Source organism: Takifugu rubripes, chromosome 22 (genome assembly GCF_901000725.2).
Source record: "Takifugu rubripes chromosome 22, fTakRub1.2, whole genome shotgun sequence".
Taxonomy (NCBI): Eukaryota; Metazoa; Chordata; class Actinopteri; order Tetraodontiformes; family Tetraodontidae; genus Takifugu; species Takifugu rubripes.
This window is the reverse complement of record NC_042306.1, coordinates 12,398,163-12,418,027: the sequence shown is the minus strand read 5'-3', so window position 1 is coordinate 12,418,027 and position 19,865 is coordinate 12,398,163. Positions and strand designations below refer to the sequence as shown.

General features: G+C 46.9%; 1 protein-coding gene across 6 annotated transcripts in view; it reads right to left on the bottom strand.

The window, feature by feature from the left end:
* LOC101077593 (cAMP-specific 3',5'-cyclic phosphodiesterase 4B-like) overlaps positions 1–19,243 on the bottom strand; it is a 28,848-nt gene extending 9,605 nt beyond the window's left edge. Inside the window, exons 1-10 of one of the 6 annotated variants that reach the window (XM_029830761.1) lie at positions 19,091–19,223; positions 14,410–14,538; positions 13,481–13,623; positions 11,039–11,277; positions 7,775–7,969; positions 7,651–7,687; positions 7,248–7,318; positions 6,826–6,875; positions 3,814–3,888; positions 686–798 (exon numbers count right to left, since the gene is read on the bottom strand). In XM_029830761.1, the coding sequence (XP_029686621.1) occupies positions 686–798; positions 3,814–3,888; positions 6,826–6,875; positions 7,248–7,318; positions 7,651–7,687; positions 7,775–7,969; positions 11,039–11,277; positions 13,481–13,522 (822 nt within the window). In that variant the 5' untranslated portion in view covers positions 13,523–13,623; positions 14,410–14,538; positions 19,091–19,223. Of the gene's footprint in view, positions 1–685; positions 799–3,813; positions 3,889–6,825; positions 6,876–7,247; positions 7,319–7,650; positions 7,688–7,774; positions 7,970–9,157; positions 9,375–11,038; positions 11,278–13,480; positions 13,624–14,409; positions 14,539–16,121; positions 16,210–19,090 lie in introns of those variants that run through there. The other 5 variants (XM_029830759.1, XM_029830760.1, XM_029830762.1 and 2 more) reach the window with 5 other exon arrangements.
* Between the last annotated feature and the right edge of the window lie 622 nt (positions 19,244–19,865).

The following is a 19,865-nucleotide window of genomic DNA, read 5'->3' as shown; positions in this document are numbered from 1 at the left end:
GAGGACGCCACCCTGGGTGTTTATAATTTGACGCCGCCACAGAGTCTCCAGCGCCGTGCGTGGGGGTGCACTGTAGCCATGCGGTCAGGCTGAAATACGCAGAAAAACATTGATGTGGAGGAAGTAATTAGTTTTAAATAGCGGCTTTGTGTCGTCCCGGTTTTAGCCCACTTGTCACATCAGTTGATTAGAATTGAAGGCGATTGCTAGAAATGTATCAACGAGAATAATGAAACGGTGACAGGAACGTCACTCACAGATCGTAGGAATTTAGCCAGAAATGAAGATAGAAGTAAATAAATGGGCACATTTAACACAGGCTTGAAAGCACCACATCTGGCCTTTTATATTACATTATACTATAGTATTTGGCATAAATCTTGTATTTTATCTTATATTAATTCCTTTTTTTGACATCACAAGTATATATTTTTAATTTTTTTGTAGGTATGAGAGAGAAAACATAACCCGATACTGTTCAGCTACAAATGCCAGCTAGTTTACATCAATTTAGCAGTTTACAATAAAGAAACTCGCCCACATTGATATTTTTGTGACTCTTCCTTTTACTGGTTAACAAAAACACACCAACATGTTGGACAAACGCGTCCGTGTGGATCAGATCTTTAACAGATGCTGCCAAAGGCTCCTGTCTGGACACCTGGGTGGGACTGGGAGCTCTTACCTTGTTGGAGGCCATGTCGCTGACTGAGCGGTAGGTCTGGATCGTCTCCAGCTGATCCAGACACCAGTCGAGCTCCTCCATGGTCTCCATAGCCAGCTTCTGGTAGGATTCATCTGCCAATAGACACATGGACACGTAATCAGGCCCCAGAGGGTCCATGGACACGGCAGAGCCCGGCGACACTATGCGCGGAGATCCAAGGGTCCCGGGGTGGCTCGATCTCATGGTAGAAGCGCTCACTGGACAACTGGGAGAGACAGAGGAAGAGGAGGGAGTGTGCACGTAGAGCTCTTTCATCTTTTTACTCTCCCCCACCACCCGGGAAGACAGTGTGGCTAAAGTTGCTGTTGGCAGACTCGCCCTCTGTAGCCTCTTTCAATCGCTGGCCCCTCTTTCACTTTGCTCTGGTGCGCTCCTCAAACCCCCTCCCACCCTGTCCGGTTCCCCCGCCCTCTCTCGGGGCGCTCTCTGCCGTGCTTATCCCCGTCTCAGCGGCGGCGGTGCACATACTAGGCGGTCTGCTGCCTCCTGCTGTCGATCCCCACCTCGAAATACCATGCATGCGCATGTAAATGTACACAGAAACACGCGGCCTAAGGAGGGGGGAGATGGGGAGTATCATACTCCAGGATATCTGATGTGGCACATCCACAGAAGAGAACGGAAAAGGAGAAAGGGGAGAATGTGGGAATTAAGAGGAAAACCATTTAGTGACTGCAGCAAACGCCTGTCAGTCTCACCAGCTCCGTCCCTGCAGCGTGCAGACCACTCTGGATGGGCTGATCTGCATTAGCGGCTGGCTAAGCTACCATCCTACAAGCGATCATCCCCCACCTCCATCGGGGGAGAGAGAAGAAAAACGTTCTGCCCGACACCAAACTGTGTTTGCACAACGAAAATGAGGCAAACTTTGAGCCGCTTGAATCGGGGAGGCAGGCTGAGCTCTCCCGGCGTGCCAAAGCAAACCCAGGCGCTTCCTCTCTGGCCCACAACTCACTCAAAACACGGAGGGGAATTACCAATAGTTGGAGCAACCGCTGAGGAAACTTGTAGCCGTCATTCTACGAAGTCGTCATTAGCAACGGTGACTCAGGTTTGGCAGGAATAGATGTAGTTTCACATAAATGTGTGGTGATAACGAAACCTATCAGGAAGGATCGCGCTCTGATTTACTGCGAGACCGGTGATTCAGCCCAGAGGGAGCGGACGCAGCACGCGTCTGAAGCTCCCCGCCTCCCTCTTTTCTGTGGAAAAGGCAGATCTCTGCTTTACAGGCCTCCACACATGGAAGGCATTTAGCCCATATGCTCAGCACGGCGGGACAGCCGGCCCGCCGCTCTCCAATTTACGTCAATATGTTGGATTAAGTCGCTTCAAAGAGCGGTGATGGCGTGCAGATGCTGAGCCGCTGGCGTTTATCAAAGACCTTCACACAAGTCTTGAACAATAAATGTGATTTGAGGAAACCTCCCACCGTCCAAAGCTATCAAAACAGTTGGAGGACGGCACGTTGGGCGCCTGGTTTCGGCTCGGCTGTGGTTTTTAGAAGTCGGCCCACCAGCTCCTCACGTTACACGAGTGCGACTGTTGGCACCGCGTTCAGCCAGGTCAGACTTCTCTTTTTCCCCCCTTCAACTGCCGGCTGGAGGATTCAAAGAACCCTTGGACTCCGAGTTCTGAGGTCCAAACTATGCACAGGAACTGTGCGGCGTCCAAGCGCAGTAAAAAAGTCGGTGACACAGAACAGAAATCAAAGAAATGCGCACGCAAGGCAAATTGCGACCGTCCTGAGCCGTGAGGGAGGGCGAGTCTGCCAAAAAAGCGCAGCCACATCCTGCCCCCGTTCCCCTCAAAGAGGACATGTGGAGAAGTTGGACGTTTTTACTGGGGAAGTGAGGAAACATCAAAGGATTGGCCTGCACCGCCGGGAGTCGGGTCATTTTAAAAGGTGGCAGCTGCCTTGTATAATCGGTTGTGTTGCCCGAGAGGAGGCGGCAGCTCCACCTGCAGCCGCGCTTCCTCGCCCCAACTCGGGTCAAGGTATGCTCGCGGGCTAACGCGCTGGGAGCTGGTGAATCAATCATCACCTCTGGTTCATTATGAATACAGCGAGTGAACCGAGCTGACAGGCGTTTCACAACGTTACTAGTCAAAGGTGGCGTGACGCACGTTTGAGCCTTAAAGACCTGCTCCCAGACCGAGAGCGAGGTACTTTTCCAGGGTCTCTTTTTTTTGTGGAAGTGGATTTTTTTTTCTTTCTTTGGTGAGTTCTAATGCTTCGGCCATATGCTGGAAGCTTCTGGGCACACAACAGGCCTCAGTGTGCAGACAGACCCCGACTGCCCCCCCCCCCACCGCCATTCCCACCAGTTCCTTCTCTGCTGCAGTGACAAACTGGGCTCTGTGAGAGCCCAGTCTGAGTTCGGCTCAAACACCCACCCACCGTTCCTGCCCAACACACCTTCCGCTCACATCCACCTCACACTGCCCTTCTCTGTGCTCCCAATCTGCCCCCCCCTCCCAATGAATAAAATAAAACCGTTTCCTGACTGTCTGGCTGAAGCCTGATGAGCTTAAACCACCTGATTAACTACAGACAGGAGGCACAATGGATATGTTGTCTTTAGTTATTATCATTTAATTACTTAGCATTTTCTGAACAATATTGCTAATAACACAGCCTTTGCTGAAGATTTTAATGATGCTACAGAAAAAGAAGCACCGACTTGATAGCATTTTTGCTAAACTAGCTACTTATTACCTTGTGTTTGATATCATAAAAATGAATAGTTCACAGATTTTAAAGGTAGGCGAAACTCCTCGTTTTAGGACTCAGAGTCCTCAGAAGAATATGTGTTTTTGTACCTGCGTTATGTGCTTCACGCTGTGAATGTGCTCGAGTTGACATTTCAGAGAAAAGTGTTGGGCAACGAAAAAACACCCCGGTCAGCGTCGGTTAACGTGTAAACAGCTCTGAGCCATCTGCACGTACGCAAACATGCATTCCTCCTCTCACCCCGGCACGTCGTGCACAAAGCCCACCGGTCTTTGTGTCTGAGTTGTGGAGGTGAGGCAGAGGCTGAGCAGTGAATCACCTCTGGATCACCTCTGCGCACGTCATCACTCACCCAGGGTGTCGGTGCATTCGCTTTGTGTTTCATTAACTGGAGATGTCAAAATTCCCGGGCTTCCATTATTAATTTCTGTACACAGAAAGATCATAAACTTTAAGGATAATTACTTTACGGCTTTGAATGTATGCCTTAAGTGCAACGTAATCTCATGCAATCCTGAGAAAATGTTTCCTAATTACAGATAAGTGTCTTGTTTACCCATTACCTACACCAATAAAGGGGCGTCGTATAACATTTGGACAGCAGTATCTTCTGTAATCCTTTGTAGAACATCAGATTAGACCCGGCCCAGACGCACTGAAACCACACAATCATCCTTTGACTCCTCACACAAACACCTGTCACGCTGATCTGGTCTCCTCAACACTTCCTTTCTTCTGACTTATCAAAACAATGGGCTCCAACAAAGATGTGTCACAACCACACACACACACACAGTCATCATCATCAGGGCCTGTTTGACAGCTACTTCACAATCTACCGCGACACCGTGTTGGCGCGGGACAGCTGGAGGGATGGGCCGCAGCGAGGTTTATGACTGTGCTGACGTCAATGACATAATTCAAATACTTAACCAGGCTGCGTGCCTCCAGTCCGGATCCTCTCCCCTGGCCGTGAGCCTGGAAAACCTGGCATGGAGTCCTGCTGTAAAGCTGAGTAAGTGCTGCACGCTGGAGCGGAGCAGACAGAAAGTGACTGCACAGATTTGCTCTGGGGGGGGGGGCTGAGCCTCGGGCTATCCACACACACAAGCGCACGCTTATTGAGAATTTCAACTAAGAGAAGGAATCTCATCCGACTTCTTTTTTTTTCCCCAACATAATTTACCAAGCTGATAAATGCTAATTATTTCGGGGAAGCTAACACTGATTAAGCTGCTGTAGTTCTGCACCAGCAGCCCTACAGGGAGGGGGGAGGCTGTATGATCTCTGTCCTGGTTTGAAAAGAGGCTGCAGCGGCTTTCAAAAGGCAGATTATTGATGATTAAGATGTAATGTAATATGTGAGCCTTTTGCAGCTCTATTCAGGATGTTTGCGTAGAGACAAAGAGATAAATGAGTGCAAGTTGCTGTTTAAAGAGGCACACCCAGGACAGTTTAAACACAAATTCACGTGCCTGTTTCACGCTCGCTCGCTTTTTTGGGGGTTTTCTCAAACATCTTTGACTAAAATCTGTATTTTATTCCTGTTTACAGAGTCGCTATTTCGAGGTGGGTAAAGGTGCTGGTGGGAAGTGGTTGTGGCCACGAAACAACGTGGTTCCTTGGGATTAAGGTAAAAAACAAACAAATTCAGTTAATTTAATCTCATATTTGGTCTTAATTACATCAAAACCAGCATGATGCCATTAAAAAAAAAGCATTTTCTCCTCTGAAAGGCAACCAGAGCACGATGACGCTTCACAGCAATTCTCTGCCAAATGTGGAAAAGCAGACGCCGCAGCATCTGCGACAAACTTCCCTTGACGACAACCGCGTCCAATTTGTATCCGATCGCTGACGGTCAAAGACGTCACGACAATCGGCCGCTCTACTGAAAACTGGTGTTTATCGTGCGTAACGCAGAGCAAAGCTTATAATCGGAATTCTACGGGAAAGACTGAGCTCTTTGTTGGGCTGCATGTGATGCTGCCAAGTCAGTTTGTGAGGCGTAAACTCCAACTCACACGAGGGAAACTACAATCCGCTCCCGTTACTGGAGTACGATGGTAAACAGCCTTGGAGTGACGCATGTGGAGCGGCGCTGATCTTTCGCGCACTCCCCAGTTTTCTGTTTGTTCTGCACTTTATCCAGCGACCGCGGTCACGTTCCTGCCCCTTCTGTTTATTCCATCAAATCTGGCATTTTTTCTATCTCCTCTGATTAGAAGGCTCGACGGCCGTGACGTCTCTCTCCCTCTCTGACCTTTGCTGGGGTTTTGTTCTTTTCCATCTCGCTGCCTGGGAAAGAATCCCACAAAGCCCGTGCTCGTTCTTGAACCCGCTCTATCTCCCGTTTTAACCTTGTCATCTTCTCACAGGAATCCTATTGTTTCTCCACTTCCACCCGATTTAATTTCACCTTATAAGGTTTCACTCTGCTCATTTTTCACCACCTAAAGCCAAGCCGATGCCCTGAAAGACATAGATGGCACTCAAAGCTGGGGATGTTGCCTCACTGCAAAACACAGAAGCAAAAACAGGAAAAATCTGTTCTCCTTTTCCGGACAAATTCATGACGAAAGTGAGCAGTATGAGACAGGATATGAGGGCATCTTTCCTCGTCATATTGTTAATTGTTAGTCTCCATTTGAAGAATTTGAACAATAACTATTATTTTGTAGCAGGTGCGCTGCGTGTCCATCGAACGAGACGTATCAGAAACCCAAGAATGCGTCAGCGGGCTTTAAAACAACTTTGTTTTGTTCTCCATTTTCTCAGTCTATCTCCACAGCGATCCCTTGTCAGAGATTAACTCGGAGAAGGTCAAGGCCTGTGAGAAGTCTGGAGGAGGAAGGACAACAATAATCGCGGTTGTGTTGTATTTTTTCCTGCTGTGGGACGCTCCTCGGAGCCCATCTGTGCTGATAGGAAGTGGAGGGCTCCTGTGTGCGGGCCGGCTGACGTCAATCAGGCCTGAAGAACCAGTGCAGCAGGAACTAATAGTCCCAGTTCGCTCCACCCCTTCTTTCACCCAAACTTTCCATCCTTCAAATGAACCTGATCTACGTGTGACACGTTGAACGTAACTGTGGTTCTCACCATCTAATCAGGGATTGATCAAAGCCTCCAGTCGGTAATCCCCGTCTCTGCTGCGTGTTTAATGAGGACTAAGAGCCACTGCCATTCATTGTTAATTATAAATGATGCTGATGGCTGCATGGGAAATTCACCTTCTCTGGATTTTCCGCATGAAAATTATCATCAGGATTGTTATTATCCTTTAATGTTTAAATCAAGCCTTAGTGTCAATTTCCTTTTGCGCGTTTCCACCTTTATGTGGGGGAGAACTCACGCCATGACTCACCTGACAGGCAGACTTTTGTGACAGAGGGCTGGTTCGCGGCAGGAGACTTTCTGCAACGACAAAAACACGTGAAGCATCCTGAAGTGTAACAAATGACCCATGATTACTGGCCTGTGCTCTACAGAGAGGGTGACATCTTAAAAAATATACCAAATATTCCAGTTTCAGGTTTATGTATTCATGCAGCTGCAAACCAGCTTAAGATTAGCAGAGTTAAATCAACTATCGGAGCTTTGTTTTCAACTCTGCCTTCATATTGAAATATTTCTGTGGCGTTAGCGCCCCCATGTGGACACTTGGTGTAATATACTGCGCTATGAACGAATTTTTAAAAGCACAAATCTGTGATAATTAAAAGCTGCTTTGTCTGAAACGCACAGAAACAGATAGACACAAATATCAAAAAAATATGGAATACTTACTTAAAGGAGGTACACTGTACATTTGTCAAAGTGGTGAAATTATTCCGGACGATTCGAAGGCTTGCCAGGACCTTTAAAAAAAACAGGCAAAACATGGATGACTGAAAGGATTAAAGTAAAAAGCGCAGAATTTATTTAATATTTACTACTTACTTGTACCTTCAATTAATTTAAATTTTAATAAATTCCCCTCTCCGTGCAACACTGCTCCCCATACAATACACAGACTTTCCCCACCACCAAAGGAATATTTTGAATTGCTTTTAGCGAGCGTTAATTTACGGTAAACTACCTGTCATACCCATGAGTGGCCACTGAGGGGCAGAACATCGTAACTATGAAACCACGCCATCCCATAAAATCATTCATAAAAACACATCCACGTCCTATTTTAAGCTCTTACCTGCGCGAATGGAGTCACAATCAGTTCCTCGCCGTGCCTGAAACAGGATAAATAAACACGGAAACTTTTAAACTGAATGAAACCTGCCCAACCAAAGGCTCCGTTAATGATCAAATGTACTCACAACTCCCCAACAATAGACGAGTTCCGCGATAAGGACTTGGGGGAGAGTTCGTAGTCGCTGTCAGACCGGTACAGGAAGGATTCCCGCCGCTGGCCGTGGGCCGCCTGATTGGGATGCAGAGCGAGGCCAGAACCCGGGGAGGCCTGCGGGTCAGAGGGGCTGCAGCAGGACGATGGGCCATTCTCACCTTCAAAGCTAAGATAAAGGAGGGAAATAAGTCAGTAATCAGGAACAGAATCATGTCTGTGGACAGTAAACCAGACAATTAGATGAGTTAATTAACCATCATTAAATACTGCCACATGCACGGTTACGTCTCAATACAGGAAATAGAGGGTCGCTTGAAGCTTAAAATCACCCATTTATCCGGACTGTTGCACTCATTAAATAAGTATGGTGAGCTGGTCAGAGACAGGTCTGGTCTGTGTCTGACCAGCAAGGGCCCACTCATCAGGAGCACAGGCACATATCTCCAGGTTCATTATAAACATTTACATTAATATCCCGATTCAAAACTCCAACCCATCTCAGATCAAATAATTCAGAGAATAAAGAAGAGACGGACATTTTCCCGATGCTCTTCACTGGCCGGAGGAAGCAGAAGGCAGCTCTGCTAATTAAATAAAGCCTAAAAATTGCAGGTCCAGCACGTCTGCTACAGCACACGTGTTCTGGAATCCATTTGTTACCATGGAGAAAGAGGACAGAAGGACAGGACAAGCCATTGTGTAACCAGATGACGAGGTCAGACAAAGTTTAGATGGGGAAGTGTCAAAAATCCTAAATAACAGAGAAGATAAAAGGTATTCATAGATTAGGCATGTGTGAATAGCTGCTAATAAACTTCCTGTAAGAGCAAAAGAGTTTAAGAATTTCTTAGAAGTCCATAAGTGACAAAACAGCCCATAAACTACTGCTTCAACTCACATGGCTCCTTTCCAACAACCTCTCCCATCAGTGACAGGCTCTTTGCTCCGTAAGCCTCAGTAATTTCTGCAACATGTGGCTCAGATCCCACTGAGACACACTCCGGCCCACACCTCTGCCAGATTAACCTGAAACATGCCGACTCCGGCTACGCACGCGGCGGGACCGTCACACGTCATCCAGCGCGCTCTTGGCGTCATCCAAATCCCGACTTCAAACCCAGAGTCCTGACTGGTGGCTTTATGGACGGCGATCTAATCCCTTAATCTGACGTGGGCAGGGGACCACCGTAGGAGCACTTTCTGCTTTCCTTCTAAGCGCTTGCAGCCGTGAGACTCCACGCGTTTTCCCACCGGCTTCAGGGGCGATTCCCAAACATCTGGACATAACGTAACATCCCAGAAACGCTCCAGGTTAACAGCGGAACTTTAAAGAGAAGTAAAAGAGATGAATCACCCTGGAGCTGCCAGGCGAGCTCCGGTGACCACGTCCTCGCTGAAGTCGAAATGCCCAGCTCTGCACCTGGGGGACCGCCGTGGCATTCTTCCCACCCGTCCTCATTGGGCAGCAAAACGCACACACACACACACACACACATACACACACAGCCTGTGTCCTCGTGGTGGCGGCCCGTGTGCTGGACTGACAGGAGCTTGGCAAACGTCAACAGCCAGATCAGGACAGGAGTCTCTGCTCTGTTTATCAGACCGTCTGTCCACCCCCCCCCACCCCCCCCTTGATATTAAAGCTGCAGATTAGTGGGTGTGTTCATCATCCCACCCCACCCTCCACTCCACTACCTATCAGCTCTATAATAACATAAGCACTGGAGTTTGCAGTGAAAAGTAGGGTATTAAGGAGGAGAGACCACGTTTGAATCAGTTCCCAGCATTGAAACTTACAACATGCTAATATAAATGTCTCCTAGATCACATCGACTCAAGCCAAGGAACTCATTTTCATTAATTGGCCACTGACTAGTGATAGAAATGTGCTGCTTGTGGCTGCTGCTTCTTTGTGAACACACACAGGAGGAAGCACAATGTTAAAAAAAAGTATGTTTGAACTCTAGATAATATCTTGATTATTATCAGTGGTAGTTGTGGTGGGCAAGGGGCAAAGCTTTAATGGTGTTTTTCTGCCTTCCGTCCGCTGGGATCGGCTCCAACACTCCCAGTACCCTCATTAAAGAGCGGCAGTGATTAACTGATGGTAGAGTCTAGCGGGACTCTTAAGGCCTGTGTGCCTGTTAGACAGTGTTCCCAAAAACAACCTTGACATATTACCATTAAATATGGGAGACATTAATTTTTCATTTCAAAAGGGAAGAAATGATTCGCTGGGGCCCTCAGACGACCCTGTTCTCTCGTAATGACCTAATATAGCGTCGGTGTTTCGGCTCTTACGAGACACCCTTTGATAAATTAAGAGGAGGAGGATTGTTCGGGGATTTGCGTCAGGCTGAAAGTGACCCCGACGTTGACTGGGTCAGATCTGCTAGCATGAGAGGAGCCAGAGCTTCCCATGTCATCTGATTAGAAACAGCTTCCTGCAGCTGCCACAAATGGGTAAAAAAAAACAGAAAATATATGTTCTAAACACTCCAAAATAATAAACTAATGATGTGATGTGGGGAAAAGTGTGTAATGGCAGGTGGAATAAACCACCTCTTTCAATAACAGCAGCTTAAAAACAAACATTCTAAAGTACTTTATGGCATTATCTGTTACCGACAATGTTTATTCAAGTATTAAAATAATCCGGAAGCCCTTTTTTTAGATTTATAAAACCTGGATTAAGGTCATTTTGGCAATTCACGCTAAACACTGCTAAATTAGTGCAAGTCAGTGAAAGTATCCCCAATATTCTCTTCACAAACGTCACAAAAACTTCTCAGTCAGACCCTGATTTTGAAAGGGAGATGCTTATCCGTGTGTTTTGTTTTTTTTATCTCCTGACCTTTAATCCAGATAAATGCTACCCATGCCTTTAAAAAGCAGAGATGAAAAGGCAGAAATGAAGGCAACTGACGTATGAGGCAGTGGATGCTGGAAGAAAGCCTGTAATCATCTCTAGTCTGGTGGTCTGAGTCACGGAGGTTCAAAGAGACAGGGCCCACATGATCCAAATGGACGCGCAGTGATGGAAAATGACAGCCAGGTAAAAACCTCTCGTCCATCCTGTCTGCATTAATGTGCTCAGACACAATAAACTAAATTACTCTGTTCAACCCTGATGTCTGGGTGAACAACGTCCTAAAAAGACCCCAGAAGCATCCCTGGTTCTAAACCTAGCACCATCACAGCTGAAGTTTCCGCTGGGTGACGCTGGTCTCACCTGTCAGGGTCGGCTTTTGTGATGTCGATGCGCGGCAGGGTGACAATGGGCAGGCTGGTGGGTCTGGTGTGGCCCACCAGGTCGTCTTCCGGCGTCAGCGACCTGACCCTGTCCCTCTCCTTCTCTGCCTGTCGCCATGACAATGGAGGCAGCTGCAGGTTGCCGGAGAACCTCCTGTGGACGATGCAGAGCTCGGCCCCCAGGGTGCTGCCGGAGCACAGAGACGCCTCCTTATTCTCCTGAGGGAACAAAGAGCGACACATTCTGAAAATGCCAGAGCGGCCTTGAGCAGAGCGATCGATGCTGCTGTGGAAGAAAGAGGAGGGAGTAAAAAGCAGAAGGCAGAGGAAGAAATAAACTTTTCCAGGTCATTTCTATCTATCTATCTATCTATCCATCCATCCTAAAAAGAAGCTCTCCTCAGTAGGCAGCGAAAAACAAAATCAAATATCAAAGCTTTATCGAGTTCTATGGCCCAGAGCCGCCAAGAAGATATTTCATTTGGCAGAACTAGATATAAATTGAAAGTTGAAAGCATCTGCTTGAGTAATAAAGTTCCGGCGTGGAGGAACGAGTCCTTCGCTGGAAGGATGAGCTGCCAGAGCCACCCTCCACACGAGCCCTGTGCTAAATTTTAAAATGCGACAGCCTCCAAATGAATGTGGGAGATGGGAAGAGCACAAAGTGGCAGGAATTCCTGGGAACGAGCTACAGGATCCCAGGAATCTAGGATGCAGTTAACAAAGAAAACTCTAACACTTAGGTGCCATGTTGAGGTCACACAAGCTAAAAAAAACAAAAAAAACCAGCTCTGCCGGCTCCTCAGCTCCTTCTAGGAAATGCAATCGGCAGGATTTATTGCTTCTCTCTTTAAGGAGACCGTTTTTCTGTCACTGCATAAAGGGGAGAAAATTAAATCTGCCGAAACATAAATCTGTTTGGAGAATGTGGCCGCGTGAGTGGAGGCAGAGGCCTAAAGAGATTCTTGTCGATTTCAGAATCTGCTGCCAAATTATTCATTCATTCTGTATTGATTGAATCTGACATCCGGACATGTAACTGTAGTTCTGCATCGATTCCATGTCCGCGGGTCAAATATCATTAAGAGCAAGAAATATGGCCTCGCGTGTATGAATGACCCGGATCAAAGCCGACGGCCGGAATTTCAAAGATCCGTTTTCAAACGGATGACCCTCAGATGCGCCGAGATTGGGTCATAAAAGGAGGGAAGTAATGAAAGATAGAGCAATAGGTCTGAAATGTTCTATAACCGCCGTGTCAACTGAAGCAGAACAGGGCCAGTTTTCACTGGGACTCGTCCAAAAACATCAGAGGAGGATGATTTAAAAGGTTTAGAGCTTTTATTGCTTTGCTAGGTGGAAGGTGGACGCTTGGGAGCTGAAAATGTTTTAATCATCAATCAAATCACTTAAAGTTCCTCAAATCCTGGATCTATAAATCACAGGTTAGGACAATGAGCTCATCAGGGAGTAGCAGCTACATCAGGAGGCCATTCTTTGTTATCTGGCATCTTCATTCATCAAGCGTGTTCACGTCTTTACAACCAACCATGTCACATGTGAATAACTCACTGGAAATATGTGAAGGCTGCGTAAAGAATGACTAGCTGTCCTGATGGACCCAATGTAGCATGTCTGGTGATATTTATAGGATGCACACACTTCCCCCTTCAATAAAGGGAAGTAAACTATTTTCTTGACGTTAAAATCTGAGGCGATTAAACAAGTTAATAAAATGAAGATTGAGTGTAGATTATGAGCGAGCAGATAATTATTGTGTTAATTCCTGGGGGGGGGGGGTGCGCGGTCAGAGCAGGCTGTAGCCTCCAGGATGGACACTGTTGGACGGAGTCAGAGTGAATGATGTGGCATGGCTGCCCCGTCATGAACGCTGGCGGCGTGGCCGAGAAACAGATGGGCCTCTCTGTCAGATCCATCCTTCCTCCTCTTGTCAATGTTTCCATTCACTCAAAGTCCTAAAAGCCTCCCAGTGCGAACTCTCTTCCAACGCCTCCCCTCCTCTTCCTGCTCCCTTTCGCCCTGTTCCAATCCGTACTCCCCCAGTTCTTTCGCAATATTTTCTCCATTCTGTTTACGTCCGCCTTCCTCTCCCTCTCATCTTTGTTCCGACACGCACCAGCCCGCTCTCCGCAGCGCGTCCTGCCGGATGGCGATCTGTTGTGTACAGTACCGTCATCTGTTTATGAGTCACTGACCGCCGCGGACAGACTGCAGCACGTTGCCGCCGTGTACTTGCGCTACAGCTCACTTCTTCTTGTTGGAGGCGAATGTCACAGAATTTGCATTCGCTGCGAGTTAGCCTGCAAACTTCTGAGGCGAGATGGGGAATTTCTGAATTCCCGGCCGACGGTGTCCGGAGAGCCCGGACGGACGCGGGCGCTTCAGAAAAATCCATACTTACGTCGGCTGGTGTGACCGTCTGCGCGCTGCTGCTTCTCTTCATCCTGAGGGACGTTCAAACCGGATTCTCCGGCTCAGATCCTCTCTCGGAAAACACTGATCTCCGTTCTACTCCCGCCGCTCTGGCCAGCCTCAGCAGTATCCCTGCAGGGGGAAGCGGAGAGACGTGGCAAAGTGATCAAATATGCCGGTCAAGAAGTTACTCTTCGATCCTTTCGGACCTGTGCCAGCGCTGTCATGGGGATGCGTTTCTCCGTGCAGCAGTCTACGCTCTGGCATTACGTAACATTGTCCAAAAATACAGGCATTACATGAACTAGGATGGAAGATGCACAGCAAGCCCGCATGTGTTAAAAAACCTGCTAAATCCATCATGCTAGTCTCAGGATTCATAATATTAAATGTAATTATTCAGTCCTGTGAGGACTAGTCGAAATTTACTAGTCGAGTCTGTGGGGAACAGTACCGTAATGGCAAATCTCAGCCAGGTGCTACTAAGCTACTGAACAGGATAATGAGTCAGTCAATATTTTCCGTACAGGCCTGCTACGTCACCAAGGGCAGAATTTCATGGCACTTCCTGGTAACAAGGTGAGCAGCATCCCAGAGACCAAACACCCTGAATTTGTTTTTGGAGCTCTGAAATAATACATAGTTACTGAGGTTCCGGTTGTGCTGCTGCAGATGATCAGAATAAACTAAATGATGCATGAGGATGCATCGATGTACCTGATGCTTGTGGATCAGGGCTGATATGAAAACCAGTCTTCCTATAATAAGGCTGCATTCTGCCGGGGGGCTTTTGGTTCTGGTATGTATCGTGTTGACACATATCAAGCAACTAAACGTCCCAGCAGACCACATACACCTCCCGTGGTAACACGGCTCCCGTTTTCTGAAGACTAATGAACCCTTTCGGACCACAAATACCTTCCAGCAACGGCCCAAGCAACCAAAGATCAAGGCCAGGTCCCACAGGCCGTCCTCCCAGAAGCCATCTGTGTCCAGGTAATTGTGGGCGTGTGTGTCTGCATTGTCCCTCACCGCATATGAAAAGATCTGTAAAATCCAGATGAAATTTCAGCTGGAAGAGCAGCTGAAAGACAGTAATGGGCGTGATCCCACAATGACACCGCTCATTAGGGGGAAAGGTCCAGAAAGCCAGCGTGTCCTTACGGGACTCTGCACCACGACCAAGAGGATCAATAAACCAGGGCGAGACATATTTTATAACCAGCAGATTGGAGAGTTGCCAGACCACTTTTTATAGTTGCTTTTGTGGTTCATAAATTACTTTGCAGCATTGTAGCAAGTCAGTGGGCAAACAAAGCCTGATAAGGACAAAGGAAAGAGAGATGTTCTACCAACACAACAGGCACTTCCACTGGTAGCATGTAATAGGGCTCTCTAGCGCTGCCACAGAGTACAAGAGCACATGCAGACGGTTTCTCACCAGTCAAGTTGTAAAGCCACATTTCCCATAGTTTTAAAAGAACTACACACTTTTTCCTAGAACGATTGGTCCGTGAGGCAGTTTGCGGGGAAGAACAAACCTCTGTTGTTCTGGCCTGAGGACCCTGGGGGGGGAATTTGGACACAAAAACCAAGAGTGTACCCGCTCTGAACAAAGATGTCATTGGATAATAACCACTGAATTCAGAAATCAACTCCTGTCTCCGATTTTGAGTGTGAAGTAACCCCCTGCTATCCTGGTAACCCCAGCAACAGGCTGCCTCCTTGTTCACCACCGCACCTCTGCAAATAATTGCCTGTTGACGTGAGGGGCACTACTGAATGCACAGTCATGAGGCGGCGCTTGAGATGATGATTGTGGAGAGCTGGTTGGGTTTTTCAGAACACCGGGGATGATTGTGTCGCGTAAGAATATTGCCACTGTAGTGAGGAGCATCTCAAGCTAAACCAGATTTTATAACGCTTGATTTAAAAGTCAAATCGGGAGAGGGGATCGCCTCGAGTTATTCTGGGATTAAAAAGACGTGTCAAGTCCTCGAAGACGCGTCACTCCCTCCAACGGATTAACAGAAGATCGGAGTCAGAAGATTAACAGATCATAACTGAAGAGGTTCATAAAATGTTAATCTGCCTTTTAAAAGTATCGCTTTAAGGAAACATGAGAAATCATTGAGGGAATATCACAATTCACGTGGTTTGTTTGTTTTCTTCTGAACTCATGAGTCTGGTCAACCCTCACTGAGCCACAAGAGGGGAAGAAATGGATTGATAAAAGAATATTAAGGTTACGCTACCATAAATTGCCCTTTCGCAGCCAGGCTAACAGTCCTAATGTTCTCACAAGAGTGATTATTCGGCTAAATGTCAATGCGCTCACGATCGACATCGATGACTCCGCTTACATTGTTACGCATATTTGACATCAGATGCACACAAAGCCGCAAGGCAACAATGGCAACAGGGGGGAGAGCTGTGGATGTGAGTCAGAAGCTGTCATTCATCCAAAATCATTGGCGACCTTCATACGAGGAGCTTTTACAAGGCCCAAACAAAAGGCGGCTCCATAAATCCCACGTTAACGTTGCTTTCAACTACCGAGGATGACTCCAAAAAGAACAGTGCGTTGTGTCTAAAATCCAATTTAGTGTTTAAATACATAAAAGTCTTACCAGGCTGTGATCCCGTCCCCTCACTCTAACATTATTCTGTGTGGAAGATTCTCTCCCGCTGAAAAGCAGAAGTGAACAGTCACAGGAAGACAGAACAAATGCTGACGAAAGGGCACGTCCTCTTTGTCTGTTTTGCCTTCCTAATTTAAACAAAGGTGCACCCAGTTTATTTACCCCTCCGGTCCTGCAGCAGTCTGAAAATAAAAACCTGTTTACAGAAGATGTAACCCGACATGAGTAAATCATAGACGTAATGACATAGAAAAAACTAATTACAAGAGCATCTCAAATGAACTCGTTTCTTTATAATACTTATCGAATTCTTAGTGAAGCAGAAGAAAAGAGAGCCAACGTTGGGCGTTAAGTAGCTAGACCTCCACAGAATTAGCTGCTGAAGCACCAAGTCGTCCGGTGCCGTAACATCTTAAAAACACTTATACCTAGATCACAACAGCACTTGTCATGTCCTGAAATATCCGGCCCAGCAGGGGGCCAGAGAGACAAAACACTGATTTACTGCAGCTAAAAGTTGATGGCACGGCGAAGGGGAACACACGGACCTCTTTCACCACTGACAAGTATCTTCTGGATTAATGTTGGAGTGGCCTTATAAGATAATAAAAACCGGTCACAGCGGTATTCAAGTCAGGAGGGATGCTCAAACTGTTCACTGCCGCCAGAAAATAAAAAAAAAACCCAACCAAGACAGAGTGTGTATTTAAAAAGTCAGGGTTTCTATAGTGTTTCAGATGGATCGGCATTAAACTGCAGTTTAATGCCGATCCATTCCTGAGGAGGAGGAGGTGATCAGGGTCAACTTTCCAGGGCTTTCAGCCTGGTGCAACTGTGCTCACTCTGGGACCTCAGTGTTTACCCTCGGAGCAGAAAGAGCCGGCAAGCAGGGACTCACGGCCAGCGCGGCTTTGGACGAGTCAGAGTCCAACTGGAGCTGGGAAGGAAGTGCCAACCCCTGTCATGTTCGAGTCACTTCATTCAACATCCTTCCATTAGACGGAGCGTCGAGCTTCTAGGGTGAATCGTGACTAATGACTTGGAAAGTAAAGAGGAAGCAGAAGGTTTGGCAGAGGCAGGAGCCGACCTGAGCGAGCGTCACAAACTGGCAACCTCGCAGGCAACATGGCTGCCGATCCTTCGGATAGAAAACCGGGACCGGTTTAATCCAACACCTGTGAGTCCGAGGCGAACGAACCCATGCAGGCTCCGGGGATGTACGCACGCGTCTGGAACGAACAAGGCTGCCTCCGGTTGTGTTCTGCAGCCCATCACACAAACACGGATAAACTGTTTCCCAGAGCAATTCCTCCGTTTTCCAAAAGATAATTATACATTTTTTGTGACTGCTCTATGAGAAATAAATGACAGAATTGTTGCCACCCTACCTTACATACAATAACGTTTGTTTACTCTAATAAAGACTTTCCATTTGCACCACCACTTGTAAACACGCGCAACAAACAGGGAGGATGCAACACACCCAATTAAACAATTAATCATTAAAGGAGTTGTATGGACAAATAATATGGCTCTGACGCTCAGTTTATCTTTGTGACCTTTGCAGGCTTCATTTTGGAACAGCTACTCTATTCTGCCGTTTTGTCCCCTGATTTTAGCTAAACTACTCTCTGAAATGCAGGAAAAAAAACATGTAGTTACAGTTAACGTTGACTTTGAACCCGTATTCAGAGGTGGCCACCCCGAAAGACTGAAAAGAATAATGATGGCGCAAAAATCCCGAAGGTAACCGCAGTGGTTCATCAAACTGCCCTAACCCAGCTCATAAACCACACACACACACGCTCGGCATTTATTTGACACTTTTGAAAGACTTTAGGACAAAATATGAATTCATCTAAAGTTGAAAATAAATAAATGAAATCGATGTTCAGGAACGGGACGGCAGAGTCAGCGATCAGCCGCTGAATGAGTCACCCGTCTGGCAGCCTTTTGTACAGTACGTACTGTTGTTTCAGCACCGAGACCATCAGAAGAGTGGACCCAGCTCATGAGCAGACAGGCAGAAAGGCTGGAGCCACATACCAGCCATACTACCGCTACGCCAACGTCTGCGCGTGTCAAAATGATGCACAGCTCATAGCAGGGGTTTGAAACAGTATTAAAAGGCCGCATAGTTTGATGCATTTGTAACAACAGTGGGTGTTTTATGAGAGCGAACAAGAAAAAAATGAAATTTTCTTGAAAAGGAAGAGGTAGAGTGGCTCCGGTTTATCACATTTTTAAAGCAAATGCATGGAATTCCTCATTTCTAACATAAAATGACGATTTAACTCCTGAAAACTACAGTAGTGTTACTGTTAAGGGTCAAACTGTGGACAGACGCCAAAATTGGCCCCATACAGAGTATTTGTCATCATGGATGAATAAAAACTGTCCTCTGTGGGAACATTAACTTGACAATATCGATGTTTATTGCAAAAGCCTAATTAGAGCCATTTAACTGCTTTAATTCTGAGCTGACCTTTAATTCCAGACGTCACTGCTAAAGGGACAGAGATTGATCACTTAATGTGCTTTTATGGGACAACTTTCAACACACACTCCATTTCACGCCACCGACGTCGTATTTCTGCAGGGATTCAGTAATTCCACTGTAACAGCCGTTGGGAATTTTAGTTAAATATCTTCGGGGTGGAATGTTGCACTGATTGACCTTAAAGTGCCCCCAAACATTCGTGTGGGCTGGACGCGGAGCAGAATATTAATCCCTTGAAAAAGATTAAAGCAGACACGCAATAATAACAGCAGAATATGTGAAGCAAAGATGCTGCCCGTCAAGGTCTGCAGATGAACGCCGGAGTTTTTCCGCAGAATTCTACAAACGTCTGTCCACAACAGCCCCCGCGGTCGAACTACATTTCGCACGTTATCAACTTTAAATGCAGCGCATGCATCCCAAACTCAACCGAATTTAGGACGCACGTCGCTCTTACCGTGGGAGTGGCGGCTGCCCTGGACCCGGCTGCGGTGGAGGTTTCCGGGAGCCGTCTGTGGTCCCTCTGCCGCGCTGCCCCTTTTTATCAGGCTCCGTTTGTTCCGTTCGCGCTCGATCCCTCTCCCGACCCGGAGCCGCCATCGATTGGCTTCGGCACCGGCGACGCAAATCCCTCCGCGTACCAACGTACGGGGGTCTGTTAGCCCCGCCCCCTCCACATCATAGTATATATAAGGGGCGCACACTTAGTCCCCGAGTTGTGAGGTAAAATACTTGTTCTCGGCATTATCAAATATCAAGTAATTGTTTGATTATGTATCAAAGGGAAAGTAAGGTTTACGTCCAGGAAATAGTTTCTAGTTTCTTATATCCAAGCACAGAAAATGATGTTCCTCCTTTCAGACTTCCTGGTTATTTCCACCTTTCTCGGCTAGCTTGGCAGTGTTGTGGGATATGTTTTGTGAATTGGAAGATTTCAGTCATTCATAAATATGAATTAGGACGAAATCTGTTGTCACACATGCACATGCTGCTGATAATCTTCCCATGTTGTGCAAACGCATGATTGTGGAAGGGCTTCAGCGAGCCTTGTGTTGCTGAACACTACAGTTTATCACTGTTGCAATATGCTCTACATTCTGTAGTATTTAAAGCAGTCTTTCGGAATAGTTCTGATGCCTCGTTGTTGCCAGGCAACAGCTGTCCTGGAACAGAGATGAATGAGTGTCCCTGGGCTCTTTCTCTTTTTCTTCATCTCCATCCTTACCTTGATA